This window comes from Salvelinus alpinus, chromosome 12 (assembly GCF_045679555.1).
Source record: "Salvelinus alpinus chromosome 12, SLU_Salpinus.1, whole genome shotgun sequence".
Lineage (NCBI taxonomy): Eukaryota > Metazoa > Chordata > Actinopteri > Salmoniformes > Salmonidae > Salvelinus > Salvelinus alpinus.
The window spans coordinates 57,254,744-57,279,513 of record NC_092097.1 but is presented as its reverse complement, the minus strand read 5'-3'; the positions used below and the strand labels follow the sequence as shown (position 1 = coordinate 57,279,513).

The 24,770-nt window shown below is 43.6% G+C and overlaps 2 protein-coding genes across 2 annotated transcripts in view; both read right to left on the bottom strand.

Moving 5' to 3' along the window:
- The window catches only part of vgll4b (vestigial-like family member 4b), a 115,112-nt gene extending 110,721 nt beyond the window's left edge, over positions 1–4,391 (bottom strand). The window contains exons 1-2 of the mRNA XM_071336922.1: positions 4,155–4,391; positions 1,509–1,585 (exon numbers count right to left, since the gene is read on the bottom strand). Of these exons, the coding sequence (XP_071193023.1) occupies positions 1,509–1,572 (64 nt within the window). The 5' untranslated portion in view covers positions 1,573–1,585; positions 4,155–4,391. The remainder of the gene's footprint in view (positions 1–1,508; positions 1,586–4,154) is intronic.
- A 1,777-nt stretch (positions 4,392–6,168) lies between these two features.
- On the bottom strand, positions 6,169–23,442 carry tamm41 (TAM41 mitochondrial translocator assembly and maintenance homolog). Its single transcript, XM_071336920.1, has 8 exons — positions 23,001–23,442; positions 21,455–21,637; positions 14,598–14,690; positions 11,492–11,642; positions 10,438–10,583; positions 9,522–9,687; positions 8,462–8,524; positions 6,169–8,349 (listed from the first exon to the last, which is right to left on the bottom strand). The coding sequence occupies exons 1-8, from the start codon at positions 23,136–23,138 to the stop codon at positions 8,273–8,275; spliced, it is 1,017 nt and encodes a 338-aa protein (XP_071193021.1). The 5' UTR covers positions 23,139–23,442; the 3' UTR covers positions 6,169–8,272.
- Positions 23,443–24,770: the final 1,328 nt, after the last annotated feature.

Genomic DNA, 24,770 nt, shown 5'->3' with positions numbered 1-24,770 from the left:
GCACTAGGATAGGGCCAGGGTAGGACTAGGATAGGGCCAGGGTAGGACTAGGATAGGGCCAGGGTAGCACTAGGATAGGGCCAGGGTAGCACTAGGATAGGGCCAGGGTAGGACTAGGGTAGGGCCAGGGTAGGGCCAGGGTAGGACCAGGGTAGGACCAGGGTAGGACCAGGGTAAGGCCAGTGTTAGAGACTGATCTGGACTGGAAGAGATGTGAGGTGGGGGAGACTAAAGGAATGGATAACGTTTGTGTGACAATCAGCTTTGTAATCAGCACTACTTTGCATACAACGGTTGTGTCCTGAACCGTTTTTCCTGTTCTAGTATAGAAAACCGTACAGAAGTTTTGGGTTAGGTAGGTATACTGTGCAACACTAGTAGGGCAGGACTGGGACAAGGATAGGAGAATGGTAGGACTGGGAAAAAAGCTAGGCCAGGGTGGGACTAGGGTAGAACTAGGATAGGGTCAGGGTAGGTCCAGGGTAGGGTCAGGGTAGGGTAGGTCCAGGGTAGATCCAGGGTAGGACTAGGATAGGGCCAGGCTAGGGTAGGACTGGGATAGGGCCAGGCTAGGGTAGGGCCAGGGTAGGTCTAGGATATGGCCAGGGTAGGTCTAGAACAGGGTAGGGAAATGGTAGGTCTAGGATATGGCCAGGGTAGGTCTAGGACAGGGCCAGGCTAGGGTAGGGCCAGGGTAGGACTGGGATAGGGCCAGGCTAGGGTAGGACCAGGGTAGGATAGGGCCAGGGGTAAGGTAAGGGGCTGGGGCCAAGGCAAGTCCAGGGTAGGACTAAGGCCATGCCAGTGCCTACTCAACACGGCCCTGATGGCAGTTGCATGTGGTAATCCTAATTTGCCTAGCTACATACAGTATAACGAGCACTTCCCACAAACAGTAGCTTAAAGGCTCAAGTATTTCAGTCACCATTATCTGACTGGAGACAGTAGCATAGAGGCTCAAGTATATCAGACACCATTATCTGACCGGAGACAGTAGCATAGAGGCTCAAGTATATCAGACACCATTATCTGACCGGAGACAGTAGCATAGAGGCTCAAGTATATCAGTTACCATTATCTGACCGGAGACAGTAGCATAGAGGCTCAAGTATATCAGACACCATTATCTGACCGGAGACAGTAGCATAGATGCTCAAGTATATCAGACACCATTATCTGACCGGAGACAGTAGCATAGAGGCTCAAGTATATCAGTTACCATTATCTGACCGGAGACAGTAGCTTAGAGGCTCAAGTATATCAGTCACCATTATCTGACTGGAGACAGTAGCATAGAGGCTCAAGTATATCAGACACCATTATCTGACCGGAGACAGTAGCTTAGAGGCTCAAGTATATCAGTCACCATTATCTGACCAGAGACAGTAGCTTAGAGGCTCAAGTATATCAGTCACCATTATCTGACCAGAGACAGTAGCATAGAGGCTCAAGTATATCAGACGCAAAAGCCCGACAACACACACACACAGTATTAGGAGCAAACTTACGTTTCTCATCATCCGCATGCACTAACGACGCAGCTCTTGACAGAACATCCAAAGGCGTCTCCATTCTTCACAACAACCTAAAAAAGAAAGATGTAGATTTAGATTGAAAAATAACTGTAATCTTTATGTACTATGACGAAAATGGACTACATGCTTACTATAGCGTTTCACGTATAACCATTTCTTATACCGGGGTTATGACGTGCTCCAAGCAGGACGCATTATTTACTAGTGTCTCGTGTCTTGCAGAATGTGTCATTTGTACCCACTAACAGAACTCATGTGTCGGTTGGTAAACGTTGTCCTGACAGAACTGATGAATGAAGTAGTGGATTCATTGCTCCAGTTGAGGCTCCTCCTACTCAAACATAAAAGTTACGCTTCATAGATAAAACTATACTAAATATAGTCACGTCACCAAATTCCTGATTAAAACACGTTTTGTAATGAAGGTCTACAGTAGCCTCAACAGCACCCTCTAGGGGTAGCACCATGGTATGGCCGGAGTTCAGGAATTTCACGTTCTCCTCTAGCTGGGAAGCCTCCAATGCAATACTATAGAGGCTTGTGGTTGTAGCTCCCATAGACTTGCACAGTAATGGATGTCTTCTTCCCCTAGTATGATTTAGAAGCGTGCTTAGCTCAAACGTGACATACACACTTTTTGCCTGCTGGCTGGCTGCGCACTACCACCAGAAAAATAGGGAACTCAATTAAATCAGAGACAGAACATATTAAAGAAAGTAAATACATTTTGAAAATGTAAAAAAAAATAATAATATTATTAGCTACAATAGGCCGCTTTGCAGGCTAACTCAAATAAGCTGCTAGCTAGCGAGCTAGCTAACTTTACATACTGTTTAGCTAAGTTAATGAAATATAATCAGCTAGCTAATTTCCGGTTGTCAGGTAGAGTTACAGTCCCTAGCATGGAAAACTTTGAGGAAGGAGAGATAACAGAATTATAAATTTTATTTTAATGACTCTTGGAAGATTAGGTCAAATAAGGACTAAAAGAGATCCTAATAAAATCAAATCAAACAACAACATATTATTCAGTGCTGTCTAATTTGAGTAAAATGAAGCCTGATCTTAGATTTTTCTTTCCTCATACATGGAAATGATGGAGTGAGATCCCAATGAATGTCCCAAACCTGAGATTTAGGGAATATCCTATTTCCCATGGATTATGTTTACCTATGTTAGCACAAAAATACAGTAAAAAAAATAAAATAAAATCACACACAATGTATAAACCTATTACAATTGGAGCAGACCAACCCTACTGGAGGTCTGCTGGGTGAAGGGTTATGTTTCAGCCCAGCAATAACAGACCCGATTCAGCTTATCCAATCTAATGAGTTGATAATCGTGTGTGCTATTGTTGGGCTGGAATAGAAGTCTGCTCACCCAGTCGATCACGGATCAGTGGAGTAACGTTGGACACCGCTGGTTTGTCGTTTTTGTTCACCTGAAATGATGCTTTAGTAATAATAACAACCTATAATAACAACCTATAATAACAACCTATAATAACAACCTATAATAACAACCTATAATAACAACCTATAATAACAACCTATAATAACAACCTATAATAACAACCTATAATAACAACCTATAATAACAACCTATAATAACAACCTATAATAACAACCTATAATAACAACCTATAATAACAACCTATAATACTCAATTATCTATTGTTGTTTACACTAAGATGTCCAATCTTTACATACGAGTTAGATCACATACGTTTTGGAGTGTTGATTCTTTTCAGTGAAGTGTTTAAACTTTTCAAAATTAACTAGTGTCTATGTTGATTAATCACATATCACAATCCTGCAATAAATAGGGGAGATAAGTGATCATTTTATGTGTTGGTGGTTTAGTCTAATTGCAAATCTTTAGCAGTACAATCCTGTCCTGTCCTGAGTGGAAGTGTTGAGTTCTTCAACACAATACATCCATGATGAGCCTGTCCTGCACACAGCTACTACCTAGATGAATATTTTACTATAAAATGCCTTTAATAAATGTTTTAGGTTAAAATAATTTGTCTTAGACGTTTTTTTCAAACAAGTTTTTTTTGTCGTCAGAGGTCCGTGCCTATACCGTGAGTCTCCGGTCCTCCTAATTTTGTTCGAGTCACCAGCCTCCACTGTAATGCTCCAGCACGCACTACTCCCGTCGCCTTCTCTCGCTTCCCACACTCAACATTCCGAAGATACCTTTCCTGCATTCGTGTTTTCTTCTTCAGGAAAAACACTTTGATATAGTCTACACTATCGGACATTTCTCTCGTGAGATTTTCAACGTTACAACTGTATCCCATTTCCCATGTAACTAGGAATAGTTAACACAGGAGGGTACATAAACCGTGTACGACTTATTATGGCACATTTTCTTCAAATTCGAACGTTATTTAGCCTACTAAAACTAAGATATGATGTTACTCATCGTCTCCCAATCATTAAATCATTAGTCACACTTAAATTTACCTTGGGAAACATTTTCCCCCTCTACTTTCAGTTGTAAAACAATGTCATTCATGACTTGTCACGCAACAAGCATGCATTCAAGGTTACTAAAATGTCTCAGCATCGAACTAGTATTATAGTAGCCTAGTCGTTACATGGTACATACCAGCTTCCTTAGAGCGCCACTTTGGGATCTTCGGAGTTATATTCGCGCCGATAATAACGCCAACAATCCTGGCTCAGTTTGAATCCACAGGGGGAAAAAGCAACGGACCAATTTAATTGTTTTGTGTCCGAGGTGAGTGGAAAAACAATGGCTAAGCGGTCTGACAAAACTTACGAACTTCGTTGTAAACGAAAGGGGGAAGAATGTTTGGAATGATAGAATTCTCTTCCTAGCAGGTGGTGAAAGTGGAGAGCGCTCATTGGTCGAGCTCTATGAAATAATATAGGCATAAATTATGATAATGACATTGCATCACATCCTTTGCAGGTACAAGACAAGGAAATAGTGTGCCCGAGGGACAAACGATGAGGTGGGAGGGAAGATGGCGGAAGTGGATGCTGAGTTCGAATCGAGTAGCGCGTCGAGTAATAATTGGTCAACATGAATGTTCTGAATAGACAACAGTAATATCGAAAACTGGAACAAAACGGAAATTGTCTGAAATTGGATTGGAAGATATGTGTGTGTGAATGATAATGCATTGCTTATTGTTGGGATGCGTGTGCAAACCTGTTTGAGGTGAAGAGACCTGCTGGTTGAATGGAGGAAAATAAGAAAATCTGTCAGTCCTGTTTTATTATTATTATTATTTTTATAAAGAGCAAATACCTACTGCATGTGAAGCTGGTTATGTAAACTACGCTGTAAGAGCTTTCGTCCCAAACCATTGCAGTGTAAGAATTGTAAAGGATTGGACAATGTTTCAATTGTGTGTGTGTGTGTGTGTACAGACGAACCGAGTACACTGAAGAACGGTGTGTAGAAGGACGACAGTGTTGCAATTGTGGTGGGGATCATGATCCTGAGTTCCTGGAGTTCCCTGTAAGGGTGAAGGAGATTGAGGTCAATGGAATCTCCTATGCGGAGGAGATTTAAAAAGAATTGAGAAAACAAGTGACGGTAGTGGACGCAACCACAGCCTGTAGTAAATGTTTGCTGCCACACAAAAGATACCCTGTGTGTTAAGGATTATTGCCACAGTTAATCTGTACAGCACAAGACTCAAATAAGTCTAAGAAACTGGATATTATTGTGTCTGAGGTATAAAAGTTTTTGGCACTTGCAAGGGGTATTGGTGCTGGAAGACCTGCCCTCCCAGGTTCCCCTTGAGCCAGTGTAGGGATCAGATCTGTTTTATTTTTTAACAGAAGTTGTTTGATAAAAATTTTTTTTGGGGGGGTGAATCCTGTTTTCATCCCGCGCAGGATGCACATTAGATGTGATCGTCAATATACCCTCGAAGAAATCATGTTCCCTAACAGGCCCAGAGCAAAGCCCATTTTTCAATGTAATAAACTTAACTAGGCTTAACTCTGTATTTCAATAGCGTTGTCCATGTGCTTTTAAGAATAACAATTCCTTTGTCAAGGTAGTCCCTTTTTTAAAGAGAACCACACTTGTCTAGTGATTCAGCAGATAAGGGAAACAAACCATTTTAGTTAGTACTAGCTCTCTCTAGTCGCACACACACACACACACGATCCAAATCATAAAACACAAGAACATAGAAAAAGACTGCTTGGTTGTTTAGCAACAAACACGTGCAACTATGGAGCAAAACAAGACGGGGTTGGCTTAGATTTGTTTACAACATGTAAACTATATTTCATCTTTAATGTTTATTGAAAACTTACATTTTGCGCGATTAGCACTTGTCTCAAATACATCATTGCAGTTGTTGGTTAGCTAGCTATAGTGAATTTTAACCATATTAGCATAGACGTGACAATCATAACAAGGCATGGTGTCAAGAACAAGATAAAAACGAGTCGCCCATGTCTCCCCACATGGCACCTTCTTGTCATTGTCGCTAGCTATTTGACCTTTCAGAATCACAACACATTGCATTCTGCCCCATTGTTTTCGTTGTCAGCTAACCCGTCTATAATGTAGAAAAACGTTTGGAGTTAAGTGCAGTAGGGGGCGGGGGGGAAGAGACAATGACACTGAGAAGCAAGGTGATGACACTTTAATCTATTCTCATAAAAAAAACTGCCATTTTACAAGGATATGAGTGACATACTGTTTCTTTCATTCTCTTTTTAAGTGCACTAAAAAATCACTTACACCCTACATCATTGTGGGTGACACCCAATGTACCGTGATGTTATCCAGGGGAGAATTCAGTCTGCCAAACAAAACATTTTAGTTTGGTGACAGTTTCTATTAGTCAAATTCAGGTAGGTCCCTCCTAGTGCCGGGTTTTCCATTTTGGTTTCAATTATTTTGTTTTAGACAATGAAATGCATTGTGGGTTGACACAGAATGAAACAATAAGTCCCATGACGGTATTGACTGTCCATTTACTGCTCATCATTTATTCACATTACTTTAATAAAGTATTTCTGCTGTTTTAGGTCTATATGATAACTTTATTATTTTGAATTCCAAGTCCTCTCATCTCTATAGAGCTGCTGTCTGACAGAATCACTAAGTCCTCTCATCTCTATAGAGCTGCTGTCTGACAGAATCACTAAGTCCTCTCATCTCTATAGAGCTGCTGCCTGACAGAATCACTAAGTCCTCTCATCTCTATAGAGCTACTGTCTGACAGAATCACTAAGTCCTCTCATCTCTATAGAGCTGCTGTCTGACAGAATCACTAAGTCCTCTCATCTCTATAGAGCTGCTGTCTGACAGAATCACTAAGTCCTCTCATCTCTATAGAGCTGCTGTCTGCTGTCTGCCAGAATCACTAAGTCATCTCATCTCTATAGAGCTGGTGCCTATGTTATCTGACAGAATCACTATTTTAGTAGTTCTTCAAAGTAAATAAGGCATACTGTTATGACCACTGGATACCAACTATCAATCGTCTTGGATCATGTATTTTCAGGTAGAGATACCTAGCAAAGCAGCTGCTCTCTATCACGTGTTCTTCTGTCTCTCCATGTCTGCACCACAACAGACCAGACAAGTAGGCGTGCAATGGATTATGGTCATTGTACACTGAACAAAAATATAAAACGCAACATATAAAGTGTTGGTCCCATGTTTCTTGAGCTGAAGTAAAATATCCCTGAAATGCACAAAAAGCTTATTTCTCTAAATTTTTTCTGCACAAATTTATTAGTGAGCAAGATTATGCATTCCACCTGACAGGTGTGGCATATCAAGAAACGGATTAAACGGCATGATCATTACACAGGTGCACCTTGTGCTGGAGACAAAAAAAGGCCACGTTTAAAAATGTGCCGTTTTGTCACAACACAATGCCACAAGATGTCAAGTTGAGGGAGCGTGCTGATTGCAAGAATGCTCACCCGGCACTGTTGCCATAGAACTGAATGTTAATTTGTCTACCATAAGCCGCCTCCAACAAAATTTCAGTTAAAAATCGCTCAGCACTCCCGGTTTTGTTCTGTTTGACAAAACGTCTGCAACTTAAAAAGTTTGGTTTGGCGGAATGAATACACCCCAGGTAATGGCCGATTTAAAAATGTCAAACAGACCCTATAGACAGACCCTATATGTAGATTAGGACAGGTGCAGGGAAACAGGGATTCATTTTAAAAAGGACCTCTGTGTAACTGGGTTGTATTCAGTTAGGTGAAACATTCACAACGCAGCAGATAAAAATGTAACAATCCCCTATTGTGCATGACAAGAGTATCGTATATATGTTGAACACAACACATTTCAATCTAAAACGTTCTGTGACGTTGCATCCTCTTGGAACAATGACCCCAAGGGGAACAGGTTGGTATTTCAGTTCAGCAGAAAGGGACTGTACAGTATATAACCATTAATAAACTGGGTGGTTCGAACCCTGAATGCTGATTGGCTGAAAGCCGTGGTATATCAGACCGTATACCACGGGTATGACAAAACATTTATTTTTACTGCCCTAAATTACATTGGTAACTAGTTATATTTAAGCAATAAGGCACCTTGGGGGTTTGTGATACAGTATATGGCCAATATAACACGGCTAAGGGCTGTGTCCAGATACTCCGCGTTGCGCCGTACGTACGAACGAACGAACAGCCCTTAGCCGTGGTATATTGGCCATATACCACACCCCCTCAGGCCTTATTGCTTAAATATAACTGGGAGGATCAGGGTGTCTTCATTCTCCAGCCCTTCCACATCTTCTGGAGCTTCTTGGTGCTATAGGACAGCGACTTCAGCAGTCCTGTATGATGGAGAACACAGTCAGGTAAACCTGTACATCTGCCCTGTGTGTTGATATCCTCAATGAGTTAAATATATAATAGAGGCAAACTAATCTTTTTTTTTTTTTTTACCAGCCGTGGCGATTCCTTTGGCAGTCTGAGTTATGCTTGAAGACTTCACTATTGACGACATCCCTGTAGAAAAGAAACAGAAGGAAAGAGATGAGTCTGGGTCAATGATTTATATATACACACACACACACACACACACACACTAGATGACTGGTAGGGGGCATTGTTTTGAAGCCACCGCACCCCCATCTTGGTCCTCCCTTTACCGTTGTAAAACATATTTTGAAAAGCATGCATTTATTAAAAGTAAACATTCACCCACTTTGAATGTTATATTGTTTTTTTGTTTATCTCTGAGCAGATGTTCCATCGATTCCCTGGGTCTTTTCATGTGTATCGGAGCTATTGCAGTTCAATCAGGCAGAAATTTGTCCGGTATGGAGGGTAGCATCGCAATAAACCTCAAGAGTGCTGACTGGAGTGAAAGAGTATCCTCACATTGATATCAATGCAGAATTGACAGAAAAAAATAGTCTGTTGAATCTCAAGTCAATAGGAAGTTTATAGGAATAGGACTTTTTAGATCGCAAAAAACGTCTATCATACAAGTCAGATTTAATACCGGCCTTTGTCATAGCGCGGGAGGTTGTCTTCTCTCGAATGAGCCATTGATCATAGCTAGCTAGCCAGCCCATAGCGAGAGCATTGCATTGTGGGTTTTGTAGTCGACTTGAGCTGCAACAGATTTTCACAACGATTTCCACGTGTTGCTACCAACCTTATTATAATGACAAAATTAAACATTTGTTCACAAAAAAAATACTGTTCTCACCTATTAGTGGTATGTGAAAATGACTTGTGTCATGCACAAAGTAGATGTCCTAACCGACTTGCCAAAACTATAGTTTGTTAACAAGTAATGTGTGGAGTGGTTGAAAAACGAGTTTTAATGACTCCAACTGAAGTGTATGTAAGCTTCCGATTCAACTGTACATCATTGGTCTGGGTTTAGCAGTACCAGCGGTCAGATCGATTCACCTCTTGTTTAATCGCCTTGTCCAGGATTCGAACCGGCAACCTTTGGCTACAGGTCCACCTCCTTAGCCACTGGACTACATACCTTGCTGCACCACAGAACCACAGTCTGGGTCCTGGGCCACCTGTAGTAGTATCTCCTCCACGTCCCTGTTCTTCCCTGGCGGGTCCACCAGTCGTGTGATCCTCTGCTGCAGGGTCCTGGGGAGGGCCATCAGCTGGACAAACTGACCCTCTGGACTCTTATCCACCTGCGAGATTTACACACAGCATATTACACACCTAGAACACACACACGTTAGGGGTCCTGGGGGGGGAGCGTCAGCTGGTTAGGGGTCCTGGGGAGGGGCGTCAGCTGGTTAGGGGTCCTGGGGAGGGGCGTCAGCTGGTTAGGGGTCCTGGGGAGGGGCGTCAGCTGGTTAGGGTCCTAGGGAGGGGCATCAGCTGGACAAACTGACCCTCCAGACTTATTCAACTACAACACACCTACAGGAGGGTATCTCTCCAGGAACAGGGTTGGAGTTAAAACCTACAGGAGGGTATCTCTCCAGGAACAGGGTTGGAGTTAAAACCTACAGGAGGGTATCTCTCCAGGAACAGGGTTGGAGTTAAAACCTACAGGAGGGTATCTCTCCAGGAACAGGGTTGGAGTTAAAACCTACAGGAGGGTATCTCTCCAGGAACAGGGTTGGAGTTAAAACCTACAGGAGGGTATCTCTCCAGGAACAGGGTTGGAGTTAAAACCTACAGGAGGGTATCTCTCCAGGAACAGGGTTGGAGTTAAAACCTACAGGAGGGTAGCTCTCCAGGAACAGTTAGAGAGCCCTGATATAGAATGTATACACATTATCATATGAACACAATTGGGATGGAGGCCAGACCTGTGTTTCTCACCTCCTGCCTCCCCTGCTGAGGCTTGTGTACACACACACACACGCACACGCGCACACGCACACACGCGCACACGCACACACGCACACACGCACACACGCACTTCTCACCTCTAGTTTCCCCTGGTGCGGCTTGTACACCACCTGCGGACACTCTTGCAGAATATTGTTGTACAGGATGCGGAAGTGTTGGACGTTTTCCTTGACAATGTTAGCCACCTTGGACCGGTCTTCTCCAATCACCATCCTGAAATCCCCTTGGGGGGAGGGACAACAAACAGTTTCACAACCAACCAGCAGAACAGTAGACTAATAACCAATATTCTCCACCCTTCTCACCATGTGTGCGTTTTTCACTCCCTGTCATGGATTTAAAAGCATATGATTGGTGTAAGCATTGCGTGGAGGGAGTTTTCACCATTTTTAAATGCATATAAATGAAGTGTTCAAGGGTGGTGAATTGGGACGCAACACGGGCCTAGAATTAAAGCGTTTGCATACTAGCTTGGGTTTGGTCCTAGTAGAACTCGGTGAGGTGACACAAACGTCTGTGCCTCGTCTTTTTTAAGGGACTAAGCATTTCCTTGGAAAACCAGAAAAAAATATTACTCTTTGTCCCGCTTCATTCGCCGTACAACAACATAGCCATAACATTTCATCAAAATAGTCAGAATTAAATCAAAGATCAACATTAATTACATATTTCTTGTTTACGTTTTTGCTGAGGTCTTAGTTGCGCAATTTAACATCTAAACTAAGATGCGGTATTTCTCAAGTGAAAAAATGTACATGAAAACTTGTAGTTGAATGACAAAAAAAACACTTAATTGAAGAATCCTTACTGTTGACCAATCACTGAAGAAGGGGAGGAGACTTCAGCCACTGAAATTTTAGCTTGCCTCAAAAACAAACAGCTGAAGAAAAAAATAACCTGCCGAACACTAAAACTAACAAAAACTTAACATTTTGACTGGGAAGCATAGCTTTAGTAATGTTACACTAGTCAACAGCTTAGGGAGAAAGATGAAAAAAAACATTGACTTTGCAGATAGCAGCTACTTTAAAAAAGGTTTTACTTTTTTAAGTGTTTGTTTCTGTTTATTTAAAATGAAGTAAATGGTAAGCTGCCCCTAAATAATTCAAAATGTAACTAAAGTCTAGTCACCGGCGTAGGAGAGCCCAGCAATCTGCAGGAACAGGTCCTCTTCAGAGAAGCTCTCAGGCAGCATAAGGAAGGAGGCCGTCACAGCGCTCTTCAAGTTCCCCACCAACGCTGCATGCAGCTTCCTGTTCTCACCCTGCACCAGGATCTTCACCTACACAACAATAACATAGTCAGCTTCCTGTTCTCACCCTGCACCAGGATCTTCACCTACACAACAATAACATAGTCAGCTTCCTGTTCTCACCCTGCACTAGGATCTTCACCTACAAAACAATAACATAGTCAGCTTCCTGTTCTCACCCTGCACTAGGATCTTCACCTACAAAACAATAACATAGTCAGCTTCCTGTTCTCACCCTGCACTAGGATCTTCACCTACAAAACAATAACATAGTCAGCTTCCTGTTCTCACCCTGCACTAGGATCTTCACCTACAAAACAATAACATAGTCAGCTTCCTGTTCCCACCCTGCACTAGGATCTTCACCTACAAAACAATAACATAGTCAGCTTCCTGTTCCCACCCTGCACTAGGATCTTCACCTACAAAACAATAACATAGTCAGCTTCCTGTTCCCACCCTGCACTAGGATCTTCACCTAAACAACAATAACATAGTCAGCTTCCTGTTCTCACCCTGCACCAGGATCTTCACCTACACAACAATAACAGTCAGCTTCCTGTTCCCACCCTGCACTAGGATCTTCACCTAAACAACAATAACATAGTCAGCTTCCTGTTCTCACCCTGCACTAGGATCTTCACCTAAACAACAATAACATAGTCAGCTTCCTGTTCTCACCCTGCACTAGGATCTTCACCTAAACAACAATAACATAGTCAGCTTCCTGTTCTCACCCTGCACTAGGATCTTCACCTACACAACAATAACATAGTCAGCTTCCTGTTCTCACCCTGCACTAGGATCTTCACCTACACAACAATAACATAGTCAGCTTCCTGTTCTCACCCTGCACTAGGATCTTCACCTACACAACAATAACATAGTCAGCTTCCTGTTCTCACCCTGCACTAGGATCTTCACCTACACAACAATAACATAGTCAGCTTCCTGTTCTCACCCTGCACCAGGATCTTCACCTAAACAACAATAACATAGTCAGCTTCCTGTTCTCACCCTGCACTAGGATCTTCACCTACACAACAATAACATAGTCAGCTTCCTGTTCTCACCCTGCACTAGGATCTTCACCTACACAACAATAACAGTCAGCTTCCTGTTCCCACCCTGCACTAGGATCTTCACCTACACAACAATAACATAGTCAGCTTCCTGTTCTCACCCTGCACCAGGATCTTCACCTAAACAACAATAACATAGTCGGCTTCCCGTTCCCACCCTGCACTAGGATCTTCACCTACACAACAATAACATAGTCAGCTTCCTGTTCTCACCCTGCACTAGGATCTTCACCTACACAACAATAACATAGTCAGCTTCCTGTTCCCACCCTGCACTAGGATCTTCACCTACAAAACAATAACATAGTCAGCTTCCTGTTCTCACCCTGCACTAGGATCTTCACCTACACAACAATAACATAGTCAGCTTCCTGTTCTCACCCTGCACTAGGATCTTCACCTACACAACAATAACATAGTCAGCTTCCTGTTCCCACCCTGCACTAGGATCTTCACCTACACAACAATAACATAGTCAGCTTCCTGTTCTCACCCTGCACTAGGATCTTCACCTACACAACAATAACATAGTCAGCTTCCTGTTCTCACCCTGCACTAGGATCTTCACCTACACAACAATAACATAGTCAGCTTCCTGTTCTCACCCTGCACTAGGATCTTCACCTACACAACAATAACATAGTCAGCTTCCTGTTCTCACCCTGCACTAGGATCTTCACCTACACAACAATAACATAGTCAGCTTCCTGTTCTCACCCTGCACTAGGATCTTCACCTACACAACAATAACATAGTCAGCTTCCTGTTCCCACCCTGCACTAGGATCTTCACCTACACAACAATAACATAGTCAGCTTCCTGTTCTCACCCTGCACTAGGATCTTCACCTACACAACAATAACATAGTCAGCTTCCTGTTCTCACCCTGCACTAGGATCTTCACCTAAACAATAACATAGTCAGCTTCCTGTTCTCACCCTGCACCAGGATCTTCACCTACACAACAATAACATAGTCAGCTTCCTGTTCTCACCCTGCACTAGGATCTTCACCTACACAACAATAACATAGTCAGCTTCCTGTTCTCACCCTGCACTAGGATCTTCACCTACACAACAATAACATAGTCAGCTTCCTGTTCCCACCCTGCACTAGGATCTTCACCTACACAACAATAACATAGTCAGCTTCCCGTTCTCACCCTGCACTAGGATCTTCACCTACAAAACAATAACATAGTCAGCTTCCTGTTCCCACCCTGCACTAGGATCTTCACCTACACAACAATAACATAGTCAGCTTCCTGTTCTCACCCTGCACTAGGATCTTCACCTAAACAATAACATAGTCAGCTTCCTGTTCTCACCCTGCACTAGGATCTTCACCTATATAACAATAACATAGTCAGCTTCCTGTTCCCACCCTGCACTAGGATCTTCACCTACACAACAATAACATAGTCAGCTTCCTGTTCTCACCCTGCACTAGGATCTTCACCTAAACAATAACATAGTCAGCTTCCTGTTCCCACCCTGCACTAGGATCTTCACCTACACAACAATAACATAGTCAGCTTCCTGTTCTCACCCTGCACTAGGATCTTCACCTAAACAATAACATAGTCAGCTTCCTGTTCTCACCCTGCACTAGGATCTTCACCTACACAACAATAACATAGTCAGCTTCCTGTTCTCACCCTGCACTAGGATCTTCACCTAAACAATAACATAGTCAGCTTCCTGTTCTCACCCTGCACTAAGATCTTCACCTACACAACAGCAGTCAGGTACCAAAACCATGGTGCACGACTGAATTGTAACTAAACCTATAGTTCCATCACATGGTTATATCTGTGATTACATGACTAACATCACGGTTATGTACATGCTCAACAACCTCTGCTCTATGTACAGTCACCTGTGCTACAGGGACTAACACTTACCGGTTTGTGCAGTCTGCCAGCAATATACATGGTCTTCCAGTGGAGCAGGTCGTCAATCAGAGAGTCAGTACTGATCACACCATACTTAATTATCTGTCGAGAGAGAGAGAGAAAGACCTTTAGGGTATAGAGACAAGCCAGATTAAAACAAGACGGTGGATAGGTGCAGTGAAATGGGTTGTTTTACAGGGTCTACCATAGTAGTACGGTGCCCCTGGAGCAAATTAGGCTTAAGTGCCTTGCTCACGGGCACATCGGCAGTTTTTTAAAAACTAAGCTCTCTACAAGTTGACTTGTTTTTCTATATTGTAGAAACCTCATCCCCAGACTATTGCACACAGCGCATATAAACCTGGGACATCAACCATCCTAAACTGTCCCTAGTGGGAGTGACCTACTGAGTAAAGGATGTGTCATCATTTAATTTTAGCCAATCGGTTCCCTTGGCAGCATCTCCCCATGTATCTCAGCGTGTTACCTAGCAACAACACTTCACCCTCAAATTGTCCGAATAAATCAACATATCTCAAGAAATCTGGCTATTCATTGAATGTTTTGCTAAGGAGGTCTTAGATTGATGTAAAATTGCGCGACTAAGTAGTTTAGTGGTTGAAGGAGAGGTATTTCTGACGTTTGATAACGTACACCAATACTCCATTATATCTCTAAGCCAGAGATAGCCACTTCATAATAAATAGAAGCTAACCAGCTTGTGCAACACTAAATACAACGATCCTTCAATAAAAAAGGTAGCTAGCTAACTACTGTAGTAACATTTTATCACACAAACCAGGCTTCCATCCAACCTTTTTACGCGAGTAAAATATATGTGGGATAAATAGTGTCACGACAGGCCTGAAGGAAACAGAACATTTTGTCGTAAACATCCCAAATGTCAACAAAAACAAAATACGATGAACTGGGATCTTTTTGTGTTGGTAAAATTAATGATGAGAGAAATGGCGGTGGAAACATCTTAATGCGCATATAGCGATCTAATAACCATCATATCGAAGTAAGGTTGGAGTCTGGCGATGATATGGTGCGGCACTACGACTCAGGAAAGCATGCAGTTTATTAGGCTACAGATGAAATAAGTTACGATCAACTTCACACGGTGATGAACTTGATGCTCCTTTTCCAGTAAATATCGAGGGTCTTATTCTGGTGACATGATGATTGAGGCTTGGCTACCGTTTGACAAAAAAAAAGACTCTCTTTGGTCCAGATTGTCGTCATGTAGGCTATACCCGCCCTGTATCTGAGAACTGTTCTAACGGGCCCACAGAGAGCACATGCCAAGGCCACAGTGGACACATTCGCTAAATAACGCAAAACCATCAGTAGGGTTGAAAATGCGATGTAAAACCCATTTAACTTTTTTTTTTTATATATATATATATATATATATTCGGTACAATGGGTATTTAACCGCATAAGTTATTTTTTATGTGCACTACATCATGCACAGCATTTTAGCCGCAACAAGTCAATTTAATAAGAACACATTTCTGGTGGGAAAATGCGCATATTGTTCTTCTGCAGATTTTAGAATAGTTGCATGAAAATCAGTCGACAAATGGATGGAAACTGAACAAGTTTTAATGAAGCAGCAACTGTCTGTTCCGCCTCGTGTCAGTGCAGTATGGAGTCAGCTCAGCTGCTGATGCTGAACGTAAACAGAGGTGCCCAAGACACGTGGGGGGAGGTGTTGTGGGAGATAATTGGTTGGTAGATTAAGACGATTAAGCCAATGCCTATCGCGCCGGGAGTTTCTCACATCTTTCTTATTGGTTAACAAATGCCAAGTTTGACCCACTGGTCCACCAGACTCTCCGTGCATTTGGATGGAAGTGAGTCTGGGAACAAGATTCATATTGCAGTGATTCTAAACCAGGGGTGTCAAACTCATTCCATGGAGGGCCTAGTGTCTGCTGGTTTTTGTTTTATCCTTTCAATTAAGACCTAGACTACCAGGTGAGGAGAGTTCCTTACTGAGACCTAGACAACTAGGTGAGGGGAGTTCCTTACTGAGACCTAGACAACCAGGTGAGGAGAGTTCCTTACTGAGACCTAGACAACCAGGTGAGGAGAGTTCCTTACTGAGACCTAGACAACCAGATGAGGGGAGTTCCTTACTGAGACCTAGACAACCAGGTGAGGGAAGTTCCTTACTGAGACCTAGACAACCAGGTGAGGGGAGTTCCTTACTGAGACCTAGACAACCAGGTGAGGAGAGTTCCTTACTGAGACCTAGACAACCAGGTGAGGAGAGTTCCTTACTGAGACCTAGACAACCAGATGAGGGGAGTTCCTTACTGAGACCTAGACAACCAGGTGAGGGAAGTTCCTTACTGAGACCTAGACAACCAGGTGAGGGGAGTTCCTTACTGAGACCTAGACAACCACGTGAGGGGAGTTCCTTACTGAGACCTAGACAACCAGGTGAGGGGAGTTCCTTACTGAGACCTAGACAACCAGGTGAGGGGAGTTCCTTACTGAGACCTAGACAACCAGGTGAGGGGAGTTCCTTACTGAGACCTAGACAACCACGTGAGGGGAGTTCCTTACTGTAACCTAGACAACCACGTGAGGGGAGTTCCTTACTGAGACCTAGACAACCAGGTGAGGGGAGTTCCTTACTGAGACCTAGACAACCAGATGAGGGGAGTTCCTTACTGAGACCTAGACAACCAGGTGAGGAGAGTTCCTTACTGAGACCTAGACAACCAGGTGAGGAGAGTTCCTTACTGAGACCTAGACGACCAGGTGAGGAGAGTTCCTTACTGTAACCTAGACAACCAGGTGAGGGTCAGTGTGCTTAATTCATCAAACAAGTAGAAGGGAGGAGCGAACACCTGCAGACACTCGGCCCTGCAGACACTCGGCCCTGTGTGGAATGAGATTGCCACGTGGGACCTGCAGACACGCCCCAATTAACATCGACGGGGCCGTAGTGGAGCGGCTTGAGAGTTTCACGTTTCTTGGTGTCCACATCACCAACAAAATATCATGGTCCAAACACACCAAGCCAGTCATGAAGAGGGCACAACAACACTTTTCCTCCCTCAGGAGACGGAAATGATTTGGCATGAGTCCCCAGATCCTCAAAAAGTTATACAGCTGCACCATCGAGAGCATCCTGACCGGTTGCATCACCGCCTGGTATGGCAACTGCTCGGCATCTGACTGTAAGGCGCTACAGAGGGTAGTGCGTACGGCCCAGTACATCACTGAGGCCAAGCTTACGGACATCCAGGACCTATATACAAGTCGGTGTCAGATGAAAGCCCCAAAAATGGTCAGACTCCAGTCTGCTACCACACGGCAAGCGGTACCGGAGCGCCAAGCCTTGGACCAAAAGGCTCCTTAACAGCTTCTACCCACAAGCCATAAGACTGCTGAACAATTAATCAAATGGCCACCCTTTGTTTTTACACTGCTGCTACTCGCTGTTTATTATCTATGCAGTCACTTTACAAATTACCTAAACTAACCTGTACCTCTGCATTGACTCGGTACCAATACCCCCTGAATATTGCCTCGTTATTGTTATTTTATTGTGTTACTTTTTATAGAATTTTTTACTTTAGTTTATTTTGTAAATATTTTCTTAACTCCATTTCTTGAACTGCATTGTGGGTTAAAGGGCTTGTAAATAAGCATTTCACTGTAATGTCTACACCTGTTGTATTCGGCACATTTAACAAATAACATTTGATTTGTTGTCCAGTAATTTCAAGAGTTCATGTCCTCAGCACAGGGAAATGCCTTTCTTGCAAACTCAAAACCCAACAATGTAGATATGTATAGGGGGAAGGTGACTATATACAGGGTCAGTACCATATTAACAATGTACAGGGATACTGGAGTGATGGAGGTAGATATGTATAGGGGTAAGGTGACTATATACAGGGTCAGTACCATATTAACAATGTACAGGGATACTGGAGTGATGGAGGTAGATATGTATAGAGAGAAGGTGACTATATACAGGGTCAGTTCCAGTATTAGCATATTAACAATGTACAGGGATACTGGAGTGATGGAGGTAGATATGTATAGGGGTAAGGTGACTATATACAGGGTCAGTACCATATTAACAATGTACAGGGATACTGGAGTGATGGAGGTAGATATGTATAGGGGTAAGGTGACTATATACAGGGTCAGTACCATATTAACAATGTACAGGAATACTGGAGTGATGGAGGTAGATATGTATAGGGGGAAGGTGACTATATACAGGGTCAGTTCCAGTATTAGCATATTAACAATGTACAGGGATACTGGAGTGATGGAGGTAGATATGTATAGGGGTAAGGTGACTATATACAGGGTCAGTACCATATTAACAATGTACAGGGATACTGGAGTGATGGAGGTAGATATGTATAGGGGTAAGGTGACTATATACAGGGTCAGTACCATATTAACAATGTACAGGGATACTGGAGTGATGGAGGTAGATATGTATAGGGGTAAGGTGACTATATACAGGGTCAGTACCATATTAACAATGTACAGGGATACTGGAGTGATGGAGGTAGATATGTATAGGGGTAAGGTGACTATATACAGGGTCAGTTCCATATTAACAATGTACAGGGATACTGGAGTGATGGAGGTAGATATGTATAGGGGTAAGGTGACTATATACAGGGTCAGTTCCAGTACCATATTAACAATGTACAGGGATACTGGAGTGATGGAGGTAGATATGTATAGGGGTAAGGTGACTATATACAGGGTCAGTACCATATTAACAATGTACAGGGATACTGGAGTGATGGAGGTAGATATGTATAGGGGGAAGGTGACTATATACAGGGTCAGTTCCAGTATTAGCATATTAACAATGTACAGGGATACTGGAGTGATGGAGGTAGATATGTATAGGGGTAAGGTGACTATATACAGGGTCAGTTCCAGTATTAGCATATTAACAATGTACAGGGATACTGGAGTGATGGAGGTAGATATGTATAGGGGTAAGGTGACTATATACAGGGTCAGTTCCAGTAGCATATTAACAATGTACAGGGATACTGGAGTGATGGAGGTAGATATGTATATAGGGGTAAGGTGACTATATACAGGGTCAGTTCCAATACCATATTTACAATGTAAAGGGATACTGGAGTGATGGAGGTAGATATGTATAGGGGTAAGGTGACTATATACAGGGTCAGTTCCAATACCATATTAACAATGTACAGGGATACTGGAGTGATGGAGGTAGATATGTATATAGGGGTAAGGGGACTATATACAGGGTCAGTTCCAATACCATATTTACAATGTACAGGGATACTGGAGTGATGGAGGTAGATATGTATAGGGGTAAGGTGACTATATACAGGGTCAGTTCCAGTAGCATATTAACAATGTACAGGGATACTGGAGTGATGGAGGTAGATATGTATAGGGGTAAGGTGACTATATACAGGGTCAGTACCATATTAACAATGTACAGGGATACTGGAGTGATGGAGGTAGATATGTATAGGGGTAAGGTGACTATATACAGGGTCAGTACCATATTAACAATGTACAGGGATACTGGAGTGATGGAGGTAGATATGTATAGTGATGGAGGTAGATATATATGGGGGTAAGGGGACAGGGATACTGGAGGTAGATATGTATAGTGATGGAGGTAGATATGTATAGTGATGGAGGTAGATATGTATAGTGATAGAGGTAGATATATATGGGGGTAAGGGGACAGGGATACTGGAGGTAGATATGTATAGGGGTAAGGGGACAGGGATACTGGAGGTAGATATGTATAGGGGTAAGGTAGATATATATAGTGATGGAGGTAGATATATATAGGGGTAAGGGGACAGGGATACTGGAGGTAGATATATATAGGGGTAAGGTAGATATATATAAGGGTAAGGGGACTAGGCAACAGGATATAAGATAAACAGAGAAGCAGCAGCTTGTATGTGAGTGGGTGTGTAGAGTCAGTATAAATGTATGTGTGAGTGATCAGATGATGGATTGAGCGTGTAGGGCCCTGTGAGCGTGTGTAGGGCCCTGTGAGCGTGTGTAGGGCCCTGTGAGCGTGTGTAGGGCCCTGTGAGCGTGTGTAGGGCCCTGTGAGCGTGTGTAGGGCCCTGTGAGCGTGTGTAGGGCCCTGTGAGCGTGTAGGGCCCTGTGAGCGTGTGTAGGGCCCTGTGAGCGTGTGTAGGGCCCTGTGAGCGTGTGTAGGGCCTTGTGAGCGTGTGTAGGGCCCTGTGAGGGTGTGTAGGGCCCTGTGAGCGTGTGTAGGGCCCTGTGAGCGTGTGTAGGGCCCTGTGAGCGTGTGTAGGGCCCTGTGAGCGTGTGTAGGGCCCTGTGAGCGTGTGTAGGGCCCTGTGAGCGTGTAGGGCCCTGTGAGCGTGTAGGGCCCTGTGAGCGTGTAGGGCCCTGTGAGAGTTCTGGACCTTCCTACCACGCCTCCTGATATAGATGTCCTGGATGGCAGGAAGCTTTCCCCAGTTGATGTACTGGGCTGTCCGCACCACCCGCTGTAGCACCATGCGGTCGAGGGTGATGCTATTGCCATACCAGGCAGTGATGCAGCCAGTCAAAATGCTCTCAAATGATACAGCTGACGATTTGAGGGCCCAAACTTTTCCAACCTCCTGAGGAGGAAGACCCACTGTCGCTCCTTCTTCACGACTGTGCCCGTGTGTGTTTGGACCATTTTAAAACTAGTGATTTGGACACAGAGGAACTTGAAGTTCTCGACCTGCTCCACTGCAGCCTCATCGATGTGGATGGGGGGGGGGGGGGGGGGGCGTGCTCCACGATCAGCTCCTTGGTCTAACTGACATTGAGGAAATACCTAAAACATACACGCTTACCCTTCCATCCACAGGTACTAAGGTGTTGTAGTACACCCCAGCCCCATGTTCGTCCTGTATCCGGCTGATCTTCCTAGGACCCAGGAACTTTAATACAGAATAGTGTTTTCTGTTCTGCATCAGGTTCATGGTATGCCAGGTGACTGGATCGTCTACAGCCAACACGAAATCCAGCATGTTTCGCTGGGAGGGGGAGAAGAGATGTTCTGGTCAGTTACATTCATTGATCAATGTCATGTTACACATTGTTGTATTTCACCAACCGCGGTATTGATATCTACACTACACGACCAAAAGTATGTGGACATCTGCTCATCGAACATCTCATTCCAAAATCATTGGCATTAATATTGAGTTGGTCCTCCCTTTCCTGCTATAACAGCCTCCACTGTTCTGGGAAGGTTTTCCACTAGATGTTGGAACATTGCTGTGGGGACTTGCTTCCATTCAGCCACAAGAGCATTAGGGAGGTCGGGCACTGATGTTGGGGTGATTAGACCTGGGTCGCAGTCAGTGATCCAATTCATCCCAAAGGTGTTCGATGGGGTTGAGGTCAGGGCTCTGTTCAGGCCAATCAAGTTCTTCCACACCGATCTCAACAAACCATTTCTGTATGGACCTCGCTTTTAGCGCGGGGGAATTGTCACGCTGAAACAGGAAAGGGCTTTCCCCAAACTTTTGCCACAATGTTGGAAGCACAGAACTCTCTAGAATGTGATCATGAAAAACAAATCATGAAAAACAGCCCCAGACAATTATTATTCCTCCTCCACCAAACTTTACAGTTGGCACTATGGATCGGGGCAGGTAGCATTCTATTGAGGCATGTAGCGTTCTCCTGGCATCCGCCAAAACCTAGATTCGTCCGTCGGACTCCAGTATGGTGAAGAGTGATTCATCACGCCAGAGAACGCGTTTCCACTGCTCCACTGAGTCCAATTGCGGCGAGCATAATGCCACTCCTGCCCGACGCTTGGCATTGTGGATGGTGATCTTAGCCTTGTAGTGAGTGTTGCAACCGAGGACAGACGTGTTTTTCTTTTACACACTTCGTGGCTGAGCCGTTGTTGCTTCTAGACGTTTCCTATTCACAATAACAGCACGTACAGTTGACCGGGGCAGGTCTAGCAAGGCAGAAATTGGACTTGTTGTAAAGGTAGCATCCTATGACAGTCCCACATTGAAAGTCACAGAGCTCTTCAGTACGGGACATTCTACTGCCAATGTTTTCCTATGGAGATTGCATGGCTGTGTGCTGGATTTTATACACCTGTCAGTAACGAGTGTGGCTGAAATAGCCGTATCCACTAATTTGAAGAGGTGTCCACATACTTTTGTGTATATATATAGAGAGAGATATATAATAGTGTATTTCTGCGCTATTGCTAGTCGTGCATGTTGTTCTCTTACAAAGTTTGGCATGACAGACGGTTCCATAAATTGGCACGAGAGCACACTGGCGACCAGGCTTCCTACTCCCGAAGTCTGTATAATTTCGTCTAATGACATGCATATACTAAAGAATATATTTTGTCTCATGACTTACCCCCATTTGACCTTGGCTAGTTCCATTTTGTTTGAATACTCCAGATCCATAGGCAAATGCGAGGCTGATGTCTTGAGGGAACTGCGACAGTATTCTTCGGTAGAGCACACTGGTGTTTTGCAAAGCTGGAAGCGTCATGATTGCAATGCGCTTTCATATAAATGGAGCTACAATAACGTGGAGAATGACATCTCAGCCAACTTAGCTAACCGGCCATGCAAAGTATATTAACCGGCTCCGCTATTTCTTATCTAATAATTACAAACACGACAAAAGTGAAGCAGCAAACGGTCACATAAGCCTACGCAATAGCATGACACAGAATTTATCTTTGACCATGGTTCCTGACTTTAATACATAGCTAGATGTGCCAATATTAGCCGCACTGTTGTTGTCTTTTTTTTTAGATCGGCATCTCGTCATCAACACTAAGAAAGTACATCCGGGTTACGGAATTTCAGAAATGTTCTAAATAAAAGTCCCCCACGTAAATTGTAGAAAAGTGTCACTACCTGAATTTATTCATGATGTGAAAAATAATTATCTAAACATTAACATTAATTAGTCATATGTGTTCATATTTAAGTGACATTTGAGTTTTAAAACATGTTCCAAGGTCAAATAAAAGCCCCCAATGCTAATCACTGTAAATGAAATAGGTGCCACAGTTAAAGTATTGTAGGGAATACTCAGTGCGGTCTGTGTAGAATGTATATATGGTGCCATTTCATGGGGTGCTGAATAATACACTGTTGCTTGCCTTTTTCTCCACCCAATTCAATGGGCACAATGTGAATCATAGTATATGGAATACAGGAAGGAGTAGGCAGGGATAATAAGGTGGTGAGGAAAGAGGTGGTGAGGAAGGAGGTGGTAAGGAAGGAGGTGGTGAAGAAGGAGGTGGTGAGAAAGGAGGTGGTGAGGAAGGAGGTGGTGAAAGAGGTGGTGAAGAAGGAGGTGGTGAAGAAGGAGATGGTGAGGAAGGAGGTGGTGAAGAAGGAGGTGGTAAAGAAGAGGTGGTGAGGAAGGAAGTGGTGAGGAAGGAGGTGGTGAAGAAGGAGATGGTGGTGAGGAAGGAGGAGGTGGTGGTGGTAAAGAAGGAGGTGGTGAGGAAGGAGGTGGTGGTGGTGAAGAAGGAGGTGGTAAAGAAGGAGGTGGTGAAGAAGGAGGTGGTAAAGAAGGAGGTGGTGAGGAAGGAGGAGGTGGTGGTGAAGAAGGAGGTGGTGAGGAAGGAGGTGGTAAAGAAGGAGGTGGTGAGGAAGGAGGTGGTGAGGAAGGAGGTGGTGAAGAAGGAGGTGGTGACGAAGGAGGTGGTGAGGAAGGAGGTGGTGAGGAAGGAGGTGGTAAAGAAGGAGGTGGTGAGGAAGGAGGTGGTGAGGAAGGAGGTGGTGAAGAAGGAGATGGTGGTGAGGAAGGAGGTGGTGAGGAAGGAGGTGGTAAAGAAGGAGGTGGTGAGGAAGGAGTAGTAGGAGTTGACTGTACTAAATGTGACACTGTTGTCTGTGGTGATAGAGTTGAAAAATGAACAGGCTCAGGAGATCTCATGTTTTGTTCTATGATATAATAACAGTCAGTTAACATGACCTTTATGAATAATGAAACCTTTATGTGCTTTTATTTCATAACATTAATTCTTCAAAATTCACAAAAAGTGACTATAGCTGATGAAGATTATCTCATAGAACATAAAGTATAAGATCTCCTAAGCCAGTGTTTACCACAGACCTTAATATCGGCGTTTATCCAAAAACACCTTTCATTTCCACACAG